The following is a 21,077-nucleotide window of genomic DNA, read 5'->3' as shown; positions in this document are numbered from 1 at the left end:
GAATGGGGAAATCCTGAAATCTCAACTGTTTGGCAAACACACAATTAAATAATATATTTTTAATTAGCAAAAAAATCTGAAAAAAACTGTCCCATAAATGCTGTTTCTTATGCTCAAATAGCATTAAAAAAGCTTATTTTTCAGGCTAGACGAGCTAATGGGCATGTGCAGTCCTAAGCGCGCTTCTAACGGCAGCTGCAGTGACCCAATGACTTTATCAATCAGCGATTGACTGTTTTACTTAGAAGGCGGGACGTATTCTGCCATATTGCACGTTGCAGATTCTCCCATTTATAACTAATAAGAGTGAACCATCTTTCCATATCTATAGCCTCTGTTAATACTCACCAAGATGGGCATTGTGACATTATTTTTTAGTGTATTTAATCTGGGGAATGAGCAGAATTAGGTGCAATCCTGCGTTGAAATTCAGACCCGGTCACACCAACACTATTTAACCGGAGCGAATGAGACGACTGAATGAGAGGAGGCGGGTGCGTGTCAATTAGCTGTCGGAGAGGAGAGCAAGAAGGCACAGCTGGTATCTGTGTATCGATACTGCAGAAAGGAGTATTGGAATCATTTCATATATTTCGGTATCAGTACGTATCAAAATATCGATATTTTTGACAACACTACTTGAGAAACGCCGCCGGTCTCTCTCGAACACTGTCACTTGCTCTCGCAGCATTTGCTTCCCTTTTGTCCAGACCGGTGCCTCATAGTTGAGCACTTCCATGTCGCTATGACAATGTTGAAGATATAGGAACAGTAGCAGGAGATCGATTTTGTGCTGAAGAACAGAAAGCAAAGGAAATTCAGAGATTGTCTTATTATAGGGAGATGAGAGGGTCTGTCTCTTACCATTGGAGAAAGCAAAACGACTAACTTGGATCATGTGAGGCACCTCATACTATCATATAATGGCAGTGACGTCACTAGCCAAAGTTTTATGACAGTTACAGTTTACATTACACAAAGTTTCTTGTGGATTAGCATGTTGGTCTTGTGACTAAGGCTCCATTTTCACTAGCGCATTTTCACTGGTTTACACTAGTTCCGTAAAGCATAAGTTTTGGTATGGTTACGCCTGTCGCTCATACTACAGCGGCGGTTTTTCCAAAAGCATCATAAACCTAAAGCATAAACCTAAATTGATTGTAGAGACCATTGGATGGCTGTACGGTCAACTTACAATGCTTTTGGGAAAAGCAGCCCAGAGTCTCTGTCAACAGCTCTGTAACATACCAGCTTCAATGACCGTGTAAACAATAACATGGAGATGGAACTGCATGCTTTGCTGACTTTGTGGTCCTTTTTAACAGCCATTGTCCATTTAAACTCTGCATTTTATAATACTGAAGCTGCCTACATATGCAAGACGCAACTGTTTACACTTAGATGCGCATGCCCAATGTCCGTCGAGTATTGTAGATGGAGAGCATTTCTAAAATGCAGTGGAAATGCTGGTATAGACAAGAATCGTTAAAACGCATTAGTGTAAACGGGGCCTTAAGATTTTATATATATTTGGAATTGAAAAATGGTTAGTTCCTGTCCTTGATTCTGATTGGTCAATAGCTGTGTTTTATTCATAATAAAAAAAGGCTATGATGGCTTCACTCAATGGTTCTCTGTATCACTACACAACACCCTTAGCAACCACTCTTAGCAATGTAAACTTTATGTTCTCAATTGATATTGTTCATTGAAGCTTACTGTATTATGTAGAAAAGTATTGTGAGAAAGAGATCAATTGAATGAATTTATTACCTGCATTCAGATTTAGCATTTTCCTTCAGGTCAGTCCTATGTTCATAATAAAACATCTGTTAAAATGTTTGATGTATTATCTTGTCCTTTTAACAGTCAAGGGATTTTCCTGTGACTGACAGTTGCATCTTGTTGTGTTTTCAAAACAGTTCAGTCTTTTCAATGTAAAAGTCTTCGCTACTGACACACTCATAAGACAGCCTTGCCACCATCTAATGGCGTAATAATGTAACTTCTGTTGCTGTTCACGGTCAGGGGCTATTTTTTCCACTCTTCAGCCTTGACTTATTTATGATAGAGCACAGCCTTGAGTACCTTATTGCTTACTTATATCACTCTGTTACTTGCTCCGCTTCGGCCATTCACAGCGGGGTGTAACAGCTCGTTAGTTCGCGTTCGGGCAATGATGAGTGGAACAAAGTTTACCAATATATGCAATTTTACTGATTCTTGCAGGGTAAAGTTTTCAGGGTTACAGTTCACAATAACTCCTGGGTGGATCGACCTGAATGAGGTAACAGAAAAACAACGGAGAATCTTCCTTTTTGCACAGCACAGCGAGAGAACATTTTTTTCACACGAGCACGCTTGATCTGAACTACATTACCCATGAAGCATCTCGCTAAGGACTACAACACCCGTAAATAGTGGTCTTAAAGCTTATTTTCCCTCTCCCGCAACAACTCGTAAATGTAAAGGTAGGGCTGCATTGCTTGTGGAATATGCTTTACTGAGCGGAAAAAAAGATCTCTATTAGCTGCAAAGTTCACTGCAGGGCGCATTAAAGTCCGCATGAACCGGAAGTTGCAAACATCTTTTCTCCAGTGTTGTGACGTATTTCCAAGTGAAACGGAATATTGAATAGAGGGCAGGGTTTTACTTTAGCGCTCCTCCTCTCCATCTCTCGCTCATAGCAGACTAACGGTTGGAGGGGAGTGGTTTAAGCGTTTTCAACCCAAGCCGTCAAACTGACGTCATCAGAGAAGGAACACCATTCCAGACCGGAAGTAACTTTTCAGATTTTGATTAAAGATTACTGTGACAAACAATTTCTTTCTGTGTATTAACTTGCACGGATTAATTGTTTACCACAAGACTAGTAATATGCACACAATAACAAAGTAAATAGGGTAGATTTTGATTTCATGCCGACTTTAAATCACATTTAAGATTTCACTAAAACTTAATTGTAATTTAATACATATTTAATTCATTAAAATTATGTTGTTGTTTTTTTATCTTCATTCATTAACCCCTTAAGCTGAAGTGTCCCACCAGTGGTACATCACCACCCCCCCACCGCGAAAAAATGAATAATCAAATTAATAAGCAACCACTGACAGGAATAACACACAATATGTATCATTTTAAAGCTTAGAAACTCAGCTTTTTAATGCAACCAATTTGTTCAGCTCTTAACGAGTGCTGATCCATGTCATCACTCTAAAACAGAGTGTACAGCTCGCGGGCGCCACCTAGCTATAAAAAAAAATCCTATTTTTCAAAACTCCTGCCTAGATCATCACAAAATAGGTGTCATTTGAAGAGTCTGAACTTTACAATGAATGTAGCCAATTTTAACTCCTAAGTACTGCCTGAAAAACAATTTTTAAAAAAATCATAATTCATTAACTTTTTTGTACTATGTTCTCCAATGTGGGCTTTGACTAAACTTGAACAAGTTTTTGTATGTGAAGCCCCACAAGACGCATATGTAAATAATAAACCAATGCAGCATTTATGTCACGTTTCAGCTTGTCACTTCAAGAAACATGCTCCGATTGTGGAAAATCATTATTTGCAGCAAATTCTCACGATTAAAATGAGTCCAACATCAGCATAATCCAATAAGCCGATCACAACATAAAACCCCACAGGCCCACAGATGCTAACTAAAATTAAAATCAAGCTGTCACTTGGCATTTCCTCTTATAACTTTATGAAACATGCATAGATTGTAGAAAACGGCACATCATTACTTACAGTGGATTCTCCCAATTGAAATGAGTCCAAGATAAACAAAATCCCGTGTCTGTCATGTTACTCCACGTGAAAGAACAATTTTAAAAATGCCCATAGGGGGCGCCAATGGATAAACAAAAAGGCTACCTTGGTTCCAAATGCTGTAACTTATGATTTTTTTTTTTTTTTTATGGGATCACCAGGAAATTTAATCCAGACACAGGTCACATATAGAGGAATATCACCAAAAAAATTTGTCCTCCTACCTTATTTCCTTTCTGAGTTATTGCATGTCAAATATGAAATATATGTAAAATTTCCCTTGAGCAAACTTTTTTTTTACTTTATTAGCGGGTTCTCAGCACGAGAATGTCCAAATGTAATTTAATTTCTTGTTTCTTAAAATGTAAAAAGTTTTCTTTCAAACAATACCAACCTTTTGACTCTCCCTGCTAGTGATTTGAGTCATTATTTGTGTGCATGTCACTCAGAAAACCAAAAAAATAAAAAATGCCTACCTTTGTTGCTGTAACTTTTGATTTCTTCATGCAATCACCATGAAATTTGATCTAGATCCATTCCATCAAATTAGAAAGATATGTACATTTTCCCTTTTTTCCACTTTTTTTTTTTTGCTGTTTATTTGCAGTTTCTCAGCATGAAAATATTCAAATTAAAAAAAACAACATTTTTTTAATTATTTAAAAAGTTTCCTTTAAAAAAATACCAAACTTTTGACTCTCCTTGCTACAGTTTTGGAGTTACGAGTCTTTACTTTTTTGTGTGTCGCTCAGAAAAAAAACTCATAAAAAAGCATTAAATCATAAAAAGCGTTATATATCATCATCATTAGGCACACAGCAGTCAAATCATTACAGTACAAGTCTAATCTGGAAAGAAAGAACACTTCATTTTTTTATTTTCAATAAACACCATACAATATAACACAGTATTTATACTTAAGTTATTCGTTTTCTCTTTATTCATTAAAATGCATAGTGTCATATACATACATGCAGTTATAATAGTCATTACAATATACGTCTTATCATAACTTATAAGCCAAATAAAGAAAACATCTGTATTTTTTTTTTTTAAATATCACTTAATATTACTGTAAAATACCATGGTTATGCCATAAATGAGTTCAAAAACCTAAACCTTTATAAACCTTTTTATCATAGTAAAATCTACATATCGATCCCCAAAAAAGAATTGTTTAGCTTAGAACATGTTGAAGATTAGCAGACAGGCAGTCAATTAAATAAGCTGTTTCCTCACAAAAGCGGTTTATTCAGTGTAGTGAAGCCTCTTCTCCATTGACATCCATTAAAAGGTTGCAGACTTGCCTTCTGGTGGCTTTGGGAACTCTTTTTGGTCCGTCACTAATGCTGGGTACACACCACAAGATAATCAGGCTGATTTTGAGCGACTGAATCTGCTCGGAAGAACGTCGGAGCTACCCCGATCGACAATCATAAATATTCAACGTTGAATATTTACAATCATAAATCCTTATGTGTGGGGGAACCCTGAGGACAAACGCTTGCACGTTCTGGAGATTATCACATGAAACGAAACAATATCCAATCAGAAAGTGAGCTGACAGAAGACAGAAGCATAACAAACGCAGTCATGGCACAGCACAAAGTTAAATGGATTTGGACAGCAGAGATGGAGGATCAGCTTGTCGATTTGTGGCAACAGCACGAGTGTTTATACAACGTGTCCTGTAAAACATACCAAAATCATTCCAAACACTATCAAAACAATTTTTCCCTGCCTATCGTCCGTCATGTTTATTCTTAAGTCTCTAGAGATTTTGCAAGACTTCCCATGTTCACGTATATATGGCTGATATATGGCTGTCCACTGGCTATGGCTGACAGGTGGAGCATAGTCGAAGGCCGGGTGAAAAGATTGGCAACCAGAATGAGTCCAGGAAAGATCAACAAATCCAGAGGAGAGATGCAAGTGCAGAAACTTTGAGACGCGAGTCCAAAACCTGTAGACATCCGAGGCCAGAGAGGGTTGCACTGTAGGCATGGTTAACTGGGCAGAGACCAGAGCAGATCGGAGATTGACATGACAGGACTAGGCCGGGACTGACCAGAGTGACTAGTGAGCAGACAGGAGAAAGTAGTCTTCTCAAAAGGTGCTGTGTGCGTGATCTCAAAATGGTAAAATTCTGGTTATTTTTATAAAAGGCTCTATTTTTCTTACCTTCAAATTGATAAGCCATAACCTTGTCCTTCACTCTTGTCATCCATGTTTGGTGTGTTGCAGAAATCTAAAATAATTATTTCGTGTTAATAACATAATTTTACATCTAATGGTTATAACTTACAACTAGTAGTTACAACTACTAGTTGTCAAAACCAGATGTTAGATGGCTAGTAGATGGCTTACGAATTATGACTTTGTAAAACTGTATACCATTCTAAAAAATGTTAATCATTTAATTAACCAATGTTATCTAATGTTTCATTAGATAACACTGGTTAACTAAATTAGTTAAAATAAAGCAACAATACTTCTGCAGCATTTTTATGTTAATGTTATGTTCAACATTTGCAAATTAATGTTTTAAATCAATTGGTTTACTTATTAACATGGGTTAACGCACTGTGAAGAAATAAGTAAAAACAACAAACAGTCATGATATTATTAACTAACATTTGTAAAGATGAATAAAAAATACTATAGTTTATGTAGAAGTAACTAACATAATAAGAAATACATTTGAAAATGTTAACAAATGAGACTTTAAAGGGTTAGTTCACCCAAAAATGAAATTTCTGTCATTAATTACTCACCCTCATGTCTTTCCACGCCCGTAAGACATTCGTTCATCATCGGAACACAAATTAAGATATTTTTGATGATTCTGAAGGTATCTGATCCACACAAAGGCAGCAACATCACTGCACCTTTTGAGGTTCAGAAAGGTAGTTAAACATGGTTAAAATAGTCAACATGACTACAGTGGTTCAACCTTAATGTTATGAAGTAATGAGAATACTATTTGTGCGCAAAAACAAAACAAAAATAACTTTATTTAACAAATTCGTCTGCCCCCTGTCATTCTGCTACATTATTTTCATTGCAGAGCTTCAGTGTTTACGTCCGAACGCGGGCTCATTATTGGCCGGCTTCTGTGTCAGTATCACACACATGCGTCGTGCGGCTCACGTGACCAGAGCTGGCCAATACCGAGCCCGTGTTCAGATGTAAACATGGAAGCGCTGAATGTAAACAACGTAGCAGAATGACGGGACAGACAAATTTGTAAAGTTATTTTAGTTTTGTTTTTGCACACAAAAAGTATTCTCGTTGCTTCATAACATTAAGGTTTGTGGTGATGTTGCTATGGTGTTCTAGGTTGGCGTGAGTGATATGATGTCACGAGATGGCAACTAGGAAGCGCCAGTGAGTTGTATGTATGTATAACATTGCCTAAAGAAAGTAAACGAAAACACGTTAATACAGTTTGAATCCAGAGTCATTATTTGAGAGACACGACAGTTGAACTACTGTAGTCACGTTGACCATTTTAACCATGTTTTTACTACTTTTCTAGACCTCAAAAGGTGCAATGATGTTGCTGCCTATGTGTGGATCAGATACCCTTGGATTTCATCAAAAATATCTTAATTTGTGTTCTGAAGATGATTGAAGGTCTTACAGGTGTGGAATGATACGAGTGTGAGTAATTAATGACAGAAAATTCATTTTTGGGTGAATTAAGCCTTTAAAGTGTTACCAAAAGAAAGATTACCTTAAAAGAGAAATGACCTAAATGTTGCTGTGGCATCACTGAATGTGTGTATAGTTTTTCCATAGTCCCCCCTAGCATCTCTGAATCAATGACATACAGCAGGGCTCTTCAAGTAGTTTCATTTGAGGGCCGGATTATCAAATCAAAAAGTTGAGGTGGGCTGGGGGGGTCTTATTGGTAAAAATTATTTTATTAATTATTAGGCTTAAGTGAAAATATTCTCACAGTGAGACTAGGTAACCACAGGTAAAACCATACATGGCTACTTACTACCACTGTCAAATGATATTATATTATGATATGTTATATAGGCTGTAGCGGCAAAACAAGCTTCAAATTTCCAATTTTGTCCCTTGTTTCTTGGCCACTGTGAGAGGTGATGATGCAATATTTCTGACGCGTGAAAAGTAGCATGAATAGATCCAAAGAGGATTGTTGATGTTTCAAAACGATAACTGAAGTTTATTAAATCAAAAATAAAGATGCCTTGTATCATAAAACAAACAAACAAACAACTCAAAGGCCACTTGAGTTTTTTGTACGGTCAAAAAACTGTATGCTCTTGCAGCAGCGCCCCATCCTGTCAGGGGTGGCATATCCTTTTAAACATTTCTCTCACCTATAGAGGGCACACACTCAAAGAAATAAACAATTAACAATACAACAACAGAATTATATTTAAATGAACAAATTGATAAAAATTAAATAAACTAGTAACTATGGCTCCTACACCCGACCCCTAATTGAGGGTTAAAGCATCAATTACAATAAATTAGATGTAAATGGAGCCAAATATGCCTATACAAGAAAATTAATATTCATCTTTATTCAGTTATCACTTCTATGGTTCAGACCTAATCTTCTGCATCTTCTACTAGCAGGCAAAGTTTGGTAATAGGTCTTTCAAGATTGCTTCTATCTCACAAAAGAGTGTTTGTAGTTCTTCATCATAGAGCATAAGATCTGCCTCGCCATTCAAATGAGATCCAATTCCTTTACATTCAGAGGTCAGTCTTCTTTTGGAATGTGCGCAAGAACAGTGCGACTGTTACTCACCCACTTTGTGAGGTGGAATCCTCTTGTTTGACAGAGAGATGTTAGGTCTTTTACCAGCTCTACTGCTTCATGCTCTTTTGGAAGTGACTTCAAGCAATCATCTACATAGAAGTTGTTCTCAACAGTGCTTATCACCTCAGTTCGAAAACAGTCTTTGTTATCTTTGGCTGTGTGCCTTAGAGCAAAGTTAGCACAACTGGGGGATGAGACCACCACAAATAGATGTACCACCATTCGATGTTCCACAGCAGGCATACTGACATCACCACCTGGCCACCAGAGGAATCGCAAGAAGTCAACATTTGATTTTGACACTCTGACCTGGTGGAATATTGCTTTGATATCTGTCATAACCGCTACAGGCTCTTGGCGAAATCTGGTGAGGACATTGAAAATTGTGCTGGTCAGGACCCTGAAGAAGTTCTGAGTTGAGGGATATACCTTGAAAGGTAGCACCACAGTCAAAGACTACTCTAATGGTCTGCTTTTGCGGATGGTATACACCATGATGTGGGATGTACCACAATTTACCATCTGATCTTTTCAGCTCTTGTTGCAGCACCACTTCAGCATAGCCCTTATTTATGACTTCTGTTAGAAATTCAGTATAGTCTGCTCTGAATTGTTCATTCCTTATGAACTTTCTTTTCAAACTTTGAAATCTCTGTTCTGCCACTTGATAATTGTTAGGCAGCACTGTGTCATCTTTCCTGAAGGGGTAGATCAAGAGTGTAATGTCCATCTTTCAACTTGATTGACTTTTCTGCAATCTTGATGAATCTTTTGTCTTCAACATACATTTCAGCCTTGTCTTCTCTTGACCTCTCGTTAAAATCATGGTTGTATTGTTGCATCTGTAACGACTGAGACAAATCAGACACAATTATTTGTTATAGGTAACCAATAATTGTTTAAAGCACTCTGGGGCCTGTCCCCCATCCCCCGAGAAGTTCTCAGTTACAAGTTTTATTGCGCTAAAGAATGTGGTTGCCACATGGAAGAGCAGAGAAGAGACACAGAAACGTGCATCTTTCCTGTATTATCCCTACATAACACAGACTTTCCTGCATTAATTTATAGACAGACCGTTCTATAAATGAACATGCACATCCCTAGGAAATGGTATCCATTATTGCTGTTGTTGTATTGCACTCATTGTATTCGCATGTTTTATGATACATTTAAGGTAACTTCAATTATGCCATGTTTAGTGTCTATGGGTTCGTATTGAGAAGATTTAAATGCTTGTGTATGCGGTATGTGTCACGAATGTGGCTCCCGCGCCTCCTCCTCCGCACCACTGGAGGGAGCCGTCACCTGAATATTGACTGTTTTCCATTCGGACTACGTTTCCCATAGGCCCTCATTCCTGGGACTGATTGCGCACACACCTGCACCTCATCACACTCACACTATTTAAGGCACCCCCACCCCGTGAAGTCTTGATTTGCCCCGGTGATCATTTCTGATCGTTTTCTTGTGGACTGTTTATTCCCTGTGATTCTCTGCCGCCTGCCCTGATCTTTGCCTGTGTACTGGACTGTGTTTGCTTGCCGCCTGCCCTGATCTCTGCCTGTGACCCGACTCTGTTTGTCTGCCGCCTGCCTCGACCATTGCCTGTCCCTGTTTATGTCTTTGCCCTTGCCCGTCTGCATTGGTGATTATCTTAATAAAAGCTGCAAATGGATCCCCACTCTGTCAACCCTTCATTACAGTATGTCCATACCTTTGCAACACATCAGTATTACAAGAATCTTTAATAGTTCTTATTCAAAAACTCAGCCAGTTAATCTTGCTTGGTTGTAAAAGCCCTGACAGGAGGCGTGCTGTCGCCCGGAAATACAACATCTTCATTGGTCCGGTCAACAACTAAGAGGTGTGATGTTGACCAGAGGTTAAAAGCCAGTGAACAATGCCACTCCCTCTCTTTCCTTGCTTCTTGGACGACTGAAGAGACCCCCTTCTTGCTGCAGGCCTGTAGGCCTACAACCTGGCCATGTGCTCATCTATAAGTTGTTTCATAGTACTTCATCTAACGCAGAAGATACTGGCAACAACTTCGGACCGAACCATCAAGAGTACAACCCAGCCTGCAGATCCGATGCTCCTCAGCCTAGAGGCATCTTGCAAGTATCGTACATTTGAACACTAAACAGCGATTTAGTATTGATTTGTAAAACTTACCTTTGTCAGCAAAGGTGCTTTATTACTGAGGAAACTGATGATTCTTTTCCAGATTGTCTTGGACTTTTTCCTATAGCTCCATTCCCGGTTCCACTCTATCATTGCTCATTCTTACCTACGTATGTGTGTGACCTGCGTGTATGTTATGTGTTTGTTAGTTTAGTTATGTGTTTGTGAGTTAATAAAGATTGTGCACAATACATGTTTGGTTCTGACTCCGTCTGCTAATAAATTGCCTCTTAAGTGATTTAGATCCTGACTACATGCTCTGAGTAGTACTGTACAATACGAATGTTGTTTTTCCATAACCTGGAAATGAACATTTCTTAGAATTAATAAACAATCAACACTGAGTGTTCACTGGACGAACAGGTTAATTGATTGTAATATTAATCTTAATGTAGCTGCATCCAGTTCATCTGATTAACTGATTTACATATTCATAATTAATCATAATTAATAATCATGAGTTATAAATAATTATTAATATTTCCCCTTTGATTTAATTCGCTACAATACTCAAATTTGTAAAAGCATCTTAAAAGTAAACAGCGACACCAAACAACTCATGCAGAGCTGAATTAGGACAATACCCTTTATTGATAACCATCCAAAAAAGAGCTCTGAAATTCTACCAGCACCTTAAATACAGTGATCCAAACTCATACCAGGCAGAAGCTCTGCAGTGTCAGGAGCAAAACCTGATCAAGAGCGCCTTATCACAGCTGGTGCTGAAACTACAGCCAAACCTACACAGCACAATCCGGCCCAAACAAATTGTTCAATTACAAAAACAAAATTACATCAACTATTGGAAAAATACCACTAAATTACAAAAGAAGATGGAACTCTATTTACAACTAAAAAGAGACTACAAACCAGCAGAATATCTGAGCTGTGTTAAAGAACAAAGTGAGAAAGACCCTAACCAGATACAGGCTGATTGATCATAGCCTAGCTGTAGAGAGAGGACGGCACAGGCAGAGATGGCAGCCGCGAGAGCAGAGACTGTGTTCACTGTGCTCTCAGAGAGACACTTCCTGCTGCACTGTGACCACTATCTCAACATTCGATCAGACTATTTTACTAAATTCCAACTACTAGAACCAAATTTTACAGCATCTTCAAATACAGAAAAAATAAATAATATTCTGGGAGAAAAATCCAACTTAATTGAAACAGCAGCAAAATACGTAACAGCTTGCCACAATCTAAGAGAGACAGCAACCAGTGGACAAAACTAGAATCAGAAATATTCTTAATGTATGTAGTTTTTTTTTTTTTTTTTTTTTTTTACATTGTCTTAATCTTTTTTATTATTATTATTTTTATTAAAAATATTTGTTTATTCTTATTTTGTTTATGCATTATATAATCATTATTTGTTCATTGCTTATGTAATGGCCACTGCTTTGGCAATACTGTGTAAGTCATGCCAATGAAGTAAATTTGTATTGAATTGAAAATTAAGAGAAAGAGAGAGTGAGAGAGTGTGTGTGTGTGCGTGTTTACTGATTAACTGTGTGTTTTGTAGTGTGGATCATGGAAGAGAGATCTGGATTACAGCAGGACTACACAAACGTACGTCTACTCTCTCACACACACACACACACACACACACACACACACAGTCTCTCTCACACACGTTTGTTGGTTGCTTAGTAAAAGACCAGAGAGTTGAGTACCGAACTCAAGATTTCCGAACTACAGATAAAATGAGATTTTGTAAGATATGATAACAATCCTAAATCAAGTTAAGATTTGCTTCTGTAATACGAATTCTTAAAAAAAATCCTAAACTGGTCAGATCTGAACGGAAGACTTAATAGAAAGTTTCTGTAAAAACAATTTTTACAGTGTACAATAAAAAAATAGATTGATTTCTGTTTTATCTCCATCAGATTCCCATCAGTTCACTCTGGATCTGAACACAGCACATAAACTCCTCTGTCTGTCTGAGAGGAACAGAGTGATTACTGTCACTGACACAGAGCAGCCGTATCCTGATCATCCAGACAGATTTGATCATTGGTGGCAGGTGTTGTGTAGTGAGAGTGTGTGTGGACGCTGTTACTGGGAGATTGAGTGGAGTGATGGTGTGTCTATCTCAGTGTCATATAAGAGCATCAGGAGGAGGGGATCGGGTAAAGAGTGTTTGTTTGGACGTAATAATCAGTCCTGGAGTTTGAACTGCACTTCTTCCAGATACTCATTCATGCACAAAAACATAGAGACTGTTCTCCCTGTAGAGTCCATCAGCAGGAGAGTAGGAGTGTATGTGGATCACAGTGCAGGAACTCTGTCCTTCTACAGCGTCTCTGGAGACACAATGATCCTTATCCTTACATTCAAGACCACATTCACTCAACCGCTCTATCCTGGGTTTGGGGTTTATACTGGATCATCAGTGAAACTGTGTTAATAAATCAGAACAGACTGTGGAGAGATTCTACCCATAATGCTTTGAGCTCATGATAAATCAGTAACAGTCACACACTGGCTTGACTAGATGATCCAAGATAAGAGGACGAACACTTACATTTAATAAACACCAGCAGGAAACATTAACACAAGACAATAAACATGACTGAGGGTTTAAATACACTAGATAACAAGAGACTGATGGTGATGAGTTTTCATGGTTACAAATGAGGGTTGCTATGGGAATTAATGAGAGCAATAGAGACACAGGAACCAGGAACTGTACCCAGGTGAAAAAAAGTATACTTGAGTGCATTAAAAAAAATACTTAAATACAAGCAAGTACATTTGTAGTACATTCTTTATTTTGGTGCTAAATAAAAGTGTCAAAGTTATACACTATAAATACACTAATTCAAAGTATATTTATACTTCAGTAGTACTTCACTGCACTTGGAAAAGTATACTAAATACCACTACTACTTAAATTGATTTTTAGTGCAATGAAATAAAGTATTCTACCACAAAAATATACAGAGGAGTTTTATTAGTGTATTTGTTAAAAGTTTGCTTTAAATGCTTTAAAAATGTTACATAGTAATGTTTTACATAGTAATCCTAAGTTTAAATGAAATTCATTTTATTACAAATATATTATTAATGTACTAGTTATTAGTACATTTTCCCAACTGTGCTACTTAAGTACACTTAATATAAATGCATATAATTAGCACAAACTCTTAAATAGTTTTTTAGTGCATTTCTTAAAAGTGTGCTTTCAATGCTTTAAAATTAGTTCAATCTTAGTAGACTTTTATATAATAATCCTAAATTTAAATGACATAGATTTTCATACAAATATATTACTAATGTACTAGTTATAAGTACATTTTCCCAACTGTGGTACTTAACTATACTTATACTTACTTAATATAAATGCACTAATTAGCACTAACACTTCAAATGATTTTTAGTGTATTCAGAAAAAGTAAACCAAATATAGTGTTTTATAAGTGCATTTCTTAAAAGTGTGCTATGAATGCTTTACATAAAATTGTACTGGGTTTTTGTGTATACTATCACTAAGTTCTATTTTAATGGATTTTCATGAAAAATACAGTAAAAATTAATTACAAGTAAATTTGCAGGTGAAAAAGGCCTAGTATTAAATGTATTAAAAATATACTTGAAATGCAAGTTGTTAATAAAACATTTGTATTCCCAACATGCTTATTAGAAGTGCATTAAAAATATTTTGAATTGCATTTCAATATATTTCTAAAAAGTAAATTAGAAGTACTTTGGTAGTAAATATATGCTTAGTTAAACTTTTAAGAAATATGCTAAACACAAGCATAGTTTTAATATATTTCAAAAAAAGTATTCTATAAGTATGTTGGTAATAAATATATGCTTAGTTACACTTTAACACATATTCTGAAAACAAGCACACTTTTAATATATTTCCAAACAGTATACTAGAAGTGTTCTGGTAATAAATATATACTTAGTTAAATTTTTAAAGAATATGCTAAATACAAGCATACTTTTAATAAATTTCTAAACACTTTACTAGAAGTACATTGGTAATAAATATATGCTTTGATACACTTTTAAAAAATATGCTAAACACAAGAATAATTTTAGTGAAGTTAGTGTATTTACAGAAAACATATAGTTATGTTACTCTTACTTAAAGTATTTTTTATATGTACTTTAAGAAAATAGCAAAAGGATTGAGCTTTAAGTGGGTTAAAATGTACTTAATAACCATGTGTAGGTCTACTGCAATATAGCCTATTTTAAATATTTATATATTTAGAATTTTAATATTTTCAAAATAAAGATATTTTGAAAAACATTTTAAGATTTACAATGTACCAACTTAATGTATTATAAACATTTGTCAACTATTATTAAGCATTGCCATAAGCATATTTAAAATTAATATGTTGTTCAGTTTTACTTATTTGTACTTAAGGCTGTTGTCCATTACATATGTTAATTGTAATAGAGTACTACTGGAATTCCCACAAGGATTTCAACATCATATTATTTGAAATGCATCATAAATCAATTTTCTAAAGATGTTTAAAAAATCCCTATATATTTACTTGTGTTTAAATTTAATCAACAAGTGTAACACACGTGACGAAACCTGATTGGTTCCAAGGTCATGGAACAGCTCTGATTGGTTCTTATGATAATGAGCTGCAGCCTCTCACCTGAGAGAAGCTGTTTACCAGATATGCTGTGCATACGTAGCCTATGTGCCTTTAATGTTAATAAAAGACTAAATTTAAACTGTTAAATTATATAGACTAGAGTGATCGTGTCACTTTAGAGCACTTGGAAGAGACCACGCGATTCATCATTACTTTTTTTTGCGATGACTTTTTGAAACGTGAACAGTTTTGGTGAATCGTCTTTCATCGGAGGGATATGATACATTAAAATATCTCAGTTTTTCTTTCGTGTGGCTTTTGGAACCCCGTTATTTTGTGACTCCAGTTAAGATTTGTATGTAATTAACTTTACTTTTCTGTGCCAGTCGTATTTTTGATACAAAGTGTAACAGCACGTCTTTTTCAATGCAGCTATATTCAATTTGACCAATCAGACGCGATCAGATTAAGATGCTGCACGCAGAAGTTACTGGTAAGTTTTTAGTTGCTGTTTGCATAAAGAAAATATATGCTGTTTGCATAAATAAAAAAAAAATTAAAAAAACTGAAATCTTAGTGTAGAGACAAGCAAAGAAGAGTGTGTTTTAATGACGTATCACCTCTGTTATAGAGATTTTTTTTTAATCAGGCCTAATAGAGAGTGATTCTTTCAATCTTGAAACTGAATACAACAAGTTGAGAAAACTCAAAAATCTGCTGAAGTTTGTTGCCTTAAACTTAAGTTTTCTCAACTTTTGATTTTTTTTTTTTTTGTTGTTGATTTTTTCCAGTGCAGGTGTCTAATTTGTGCTTCCTTTGAGTCATTCATGTAAAAGTTTATTTTTTAATTGTTTCTGTTTTTGGTAAACCAAAATTATCAATATACAAGATACCCTGTAATACTCACAGGTTGCTTTATTGCTTCAAATATCAATATCAGTGATAATGTACTTACAATGGGTCCATTTTAACACAATTCCAATGTATTTAATATATTGCAAATAGCTTAAAATTGACCTTAAGTACGTCTTGAAATACGCTTATTATACTTCAAGTTGTTTCAAAATAATACATTTAATATGCACTTAATATAGTATAATTTTAATATATTAAGTGTGTCCAAAAAGCACAATTTAAATAATATTTAGTGCAGTAAAATACACTTTATTTCAGTACACTTCCATAATGTACTCAGTGCTCTATTTTCGTGCACTAATTTTGTACTTAATATACTAAAAGCACTTCTTTAGTACTTAAGATAATCTTAAGAACATCTAAGTGTACTCAACTGTGCTATTTTGAGACACCATGAATATGAACTAAAATGTGCTTTTAACATACTATCTCTGTATTTTAAAAAAATGTATTTAGTTACCACTCGTAGTGTACTTGAACCCATCTATCAAATACTTATCAGACATAGAAAATAGACTTATGATGTATTTCAAATATAAGATTAATATAAAATGAATATATACAAAATGTATTTATAATTTATTGCCTACAACAATATGAATACATTTTGTATATATTCTTATATTTTAAATAATTCTTTAGTGTATTTCCTATGTCTGATGAGTACATTTAAAAGTGTATGAAAGATGGTTTTAAGTGTACTACAAGTGGTAACTAAATACATTTTTTTTTAAATACAGAGATAGTATTTTAAAAGCACATTTTAGTTCATATTCATGGTGTCTCAAAATAGCAGTTGAGTACACTTAGATGTTCTTAATATTATCTTAAGAACTACTAAAGAAGTGCTTTTAGTACATTAAGTACAAAATAAGTGCACGAAAATAAAGCACTTTAAGTACATTATGGAAGTGTACTAAGTGTGCTAAAATAAAGTGTATTTTACTGCACTTTTTTTTTTCACCTGGGTAAACCAGAAACAAGACAAAAGAAATTCAAAATAAGAGTCCATGAAGACAGAGGCATACAGGTAATGGTGACAGTAACAGTGAGATGTTATAGAGTCTCTTCATTACATTAATACTACAGCTGAACTTCCGGTCAAGCGCTAGAGTCGTACTGGTTGAGTAAACATTGAGCACTCTTGATTATTATATTATATACTCTGCTAAATAAAAATAAAAAAGTCAGAGAAGGTTTAAGGATGAGTGGTGGAAACAAGGTGAAGAGGAAGAGAAACCCAGAAAAACAGTCAATGATACTAACAGATAGACAAAAACAAACAGGACATTGCGAACATCCAGTTAGGTTCGCATTTGGTCCAGTTTATGTTATCTGGAATTTTGCTTAAGAATTGTGGTTTTTATTCCTTAACTAAACGTCCCTTTAATTAACTGTGATAAAGGATTTTATGCGGAAACCTTTTTTTTTTTTTGCAGATTGACATTACTATTGTTTCAGTGCAAATAAACCATAAAGCATGGCTATTTGTGGATATGGTTTTACTACTAATAATAAAAAAAATTATATATATATATATATATATATATATATATATATATATATATATATATATATATATATATATTAAATATTAATTTATTTACAAATATTATTTTTCTCAATATTGGTTTAGAAACTACTCAATATTCTGTAAAACATGACCTTTATATTAATTCTTTACTGTAGGGTTTCCCAGGGGGTTCGTAAGTTGATGTCACAGATACGCCAGGCTCTACACTCACCCAATCACAACACCCTCTCCTGAGTATTAACCAGCCACACCTGACTCTCATCAGCACTCATAACCACAGCAGCATAAAACACACTCCTGAACACTCACTCTCTGTCCGGTCTCGTTAATGCATACTGAACTGTTATGCTTACATTCAGGACTCCTTTAAACGACTACTTACATGTCTCCAGCGTTCCCCGTGATTCCTCGTGTCTCCTCGTCTCCTGTGAGTTTCAGTGTGTTCGTCTGCTCCACGCTAACCTGCATCCACACTCCCTGGGAAAGCAAGACAAGTATCAGATCCAGTATCACGTCCAGTCTACATATCCATCTGCCTCAACTCACCTGCACTCTGTCTGCACGCTCTGTTGTTGTTCGATTAACTGTTTACACTTACCAGTGTCTCCGCTCCCTTCTGTCCGTAACAATTGATGACAAGCAATTAATTAAATTATAATTAAATCATTAAAATTCAAACTAATAGACTAATAAATAATATTCAAACAAATATTCTAAATAAAACTCGGTAACAAAAATTAATATTTTATTTCACTTCGCCCATTTTGCCTCACCTTTGACTGATAAGATGGAGGAAGATTTGGTTTTCAAGCAAAATGTAAAAGCGCCTATTTAAGCGAGTTTGTGTTGTGTTTTTCATTAAAAATAATATAAATATAAATATTGAATTTGACGCCATCGTCGATGGGCATACACATCATCCTTCTCAAACAATCCAGGTGGCAGTGCAATCTCTCGTTTAAGAAGGAGAAGATGATTTGGTGTTAAAGTTTCCAAGTCGTTGGGATCCAAAGAAGATCTAGTTATGGGTTGATTGTTAAGAATGGATTCTACTTCACACAAGAATGTTTGAAGTCCCTCTTCATCCAGACTTTGGCCTCGAAGAATGGAATTCAGTATTTTCTTTATTGATCTGATAAGCCTTTCCCAGATCCCTCAATGGTGTGATCCGGTAGGAGGATTGAAAGTCCATTTTATCTTCTTTTGAAGAAGAACACATGCACAGCATCTGATTCAGAAGGTACAGAAACAAGGCAGTCATCCACATAGAAATTATTGAAAACAACATCAAGTGTCTTGGAGTCAAATAGATCCTTTTGATCCATTGCACATTTTCTCAATGCAAAACTTGAGCAACTTGGTGATGATGTAGCTCCAAGTAAACCAACATTCTGTATTCCTCTAGATTGCCATTTACATTACCTTCTGGCCACCACAGAAATCTCAAGAGATCACAATCTTCTGGGTGAACTCGGACTTGATGGAACATGGATTCGATGTTGGCCATCAGTGCGACAGATTCCAGTCTAAATCGGACAAGCACACTCACTAATGAACTGGTTAAATCAGGACCTTGCAGAAGCTTACCATTCAGTGATTGTGCTTTTTGGGGTGATATACACCATGATGGGGTATAAACCACAGACGTCCATCACATCTCTCCAGTTCAGCCACAGTTACCCTTTCTGTGTAACCCTTATGGATGACGTCCTCCATAAAGGTGGTATAATCTGCATGAAAGGAAGAATTCACTTTAAACTTCCTTTGAAGTGTTAAAGCACATTGTTCTGCAATTCTCCTGTTCCTAGGCATGACCACTTCAGTATCTCTGAATGGTAGACCGATGTAATAATGACCATTAATCAATTTTGCTGAATGGGACATATAATCCATAAACTGCTGATCCTCCTTTGACATTCCTGTCTGTTCTTCATGAACAGTCTCGGGAAAATCAGCCTTAAATTGCTGCTTCCACAACTCCTCCAACTTCATTCACAGTCACAGGAGATTGGTCAGCAGCATCATCTCCATTCATGGTCACTCCTTTAAGTGGTCCGTTAACAGACCATCCGAACATGGTCCTTACAGCATATGCCGTTATCCTGACTACGTATGATCTCCCAAGGCTCCAATGATTCTGGAACATTAGCTCCAATCAAAAGCTCAATTCCAGCATTAATCGTAGGCAAGCAGATATTTCCCAGTTTTAGTCATCCATTGTTCAACATCCTTCACAAAGCCATTATAGTGTTTAGAATTTGAGTCAATACATTAATTTTGTTTAGTTTGTGCACACATACATCTGCAAGATGTCTGTTAAAGATCACTTCATCTGGAAAACATCTGTTGTTTACAAACATCTGATAGACATCTTTAAGATGTCAGTTTTACATACATTCTAAATCATAAACATCTTAAAGACATCTTCTAAATGTCTATTTGACATCTGACAGGAAACGTCCTATAGACGTATTGCAGATGAGCAAACACTCTAAAAAATACGTCTTCCAGACGTAAACACACACCTCAAATAGACGTCTCCGAGATGTACGTGTGCTTTCAGGGTCCAGGTAGAGGCAGTACACTTTTATGTAGCACAGATGCATCATCCATCAGCAATTTCATAGTTTTCAACATTGAACACACTTGAGACGCATTGTCATCGCATTTCATCAACTCTTTCATTGACACAATCACATTCTTCACTTTACTCTTGCGATCCTTTTGCAAGGATTCAATTTTTGCCAGCAGGGCTTTTGCCGTGGGCTTATGCTCTCGTTTGCCGCTATCAGCAGCGTGCTCCATATCCTCAGAGTTCATTCTCAAACTCAACAGTCAACGCGAACTTCAAACAGCGCTGTATTCAGCGCACACAGAGCCAAAACCATGAATGATGGTAGCAAGGGAGCACACAAGAGCCCATTAATAAAACCAAGAGCAACACAGACGGCATCCAATCCAAAGCCAATCCAATCGTTATCGCAATAAAACGCGTCTTCCACAACAACAGCGATGCATAAAGACACAATCCATTTAAACCGCTGACATACCTCGTCTGCCGTTAGCATGAGCGTCGTGTCCCATTGATCCATTTCACGGAGCGCGTCCGTGACAACATGCGGTGTGCATGTACAGCCGTTTCCAAACTGCGTCCAGATAATCTTCAAACAGCTTTTCTGTGGACTATCATATAGCGGCAACCTATTGCCGCTGAGAGGCTAAGCAGCAGGACAAACTCGGTGACGCGTTTGTACAAACCATGTACATTTATTGATGTTATGTTGAATAA

The 21,077-nt window shown here is 36.1% G+C and overlaps 1 protein-coding gene across 2 annotated transcripts in view; it reads left to right on the top strand.

The window, feature by feature from the left end:
* Positions 1–16,241, top strand: part of LOC127511066 (NACHT, LRR and PYD domains-containing protein 12-like) — an 83,752-nt gene extending 67,511 nt beyond the window's left edge. For both annotated transcript variants that reach the window (XM_051891460.1, XM_051891459.1), the window contains exons 7-8: positions 12,288–12,334; positions 12,655–16,241. In XM_051891460.1, coding sequence (XP_051747420.1) covers positions 12,288–12,334; positions 12,655–13,175 — 568 coding nt within the window. In that variant the 3' untranslated portion in view covers positions 13,176–16,241. The remainder of the gene's footprint in view (positions 1–12,287; positions 12,335–12,654) is intronic.
* Positions 16,242–21,077: the final 4,836 nt, after the last annotated feature.

Source organism: Ctenopharyngodon idella, chromosome 4 (genome assembly GCF_019924925.1).
Source record: "Ctenopharyngodon idella isolate HZGC_01 chromosome 4, HZGC01, whole genome shotgun sequence".
Classification (NCBI taxonomy): domain Eukaryota; kingdom Metazoa; phylum Chordata; class Actinopteri; order Cypriniformes; family Xenocyprididae; genus Ctenopharyngodon; species Ctenopharyngodon idella.
This window is presented reverse-complemented; position numbering and strand designations above follow the sequence as displayed.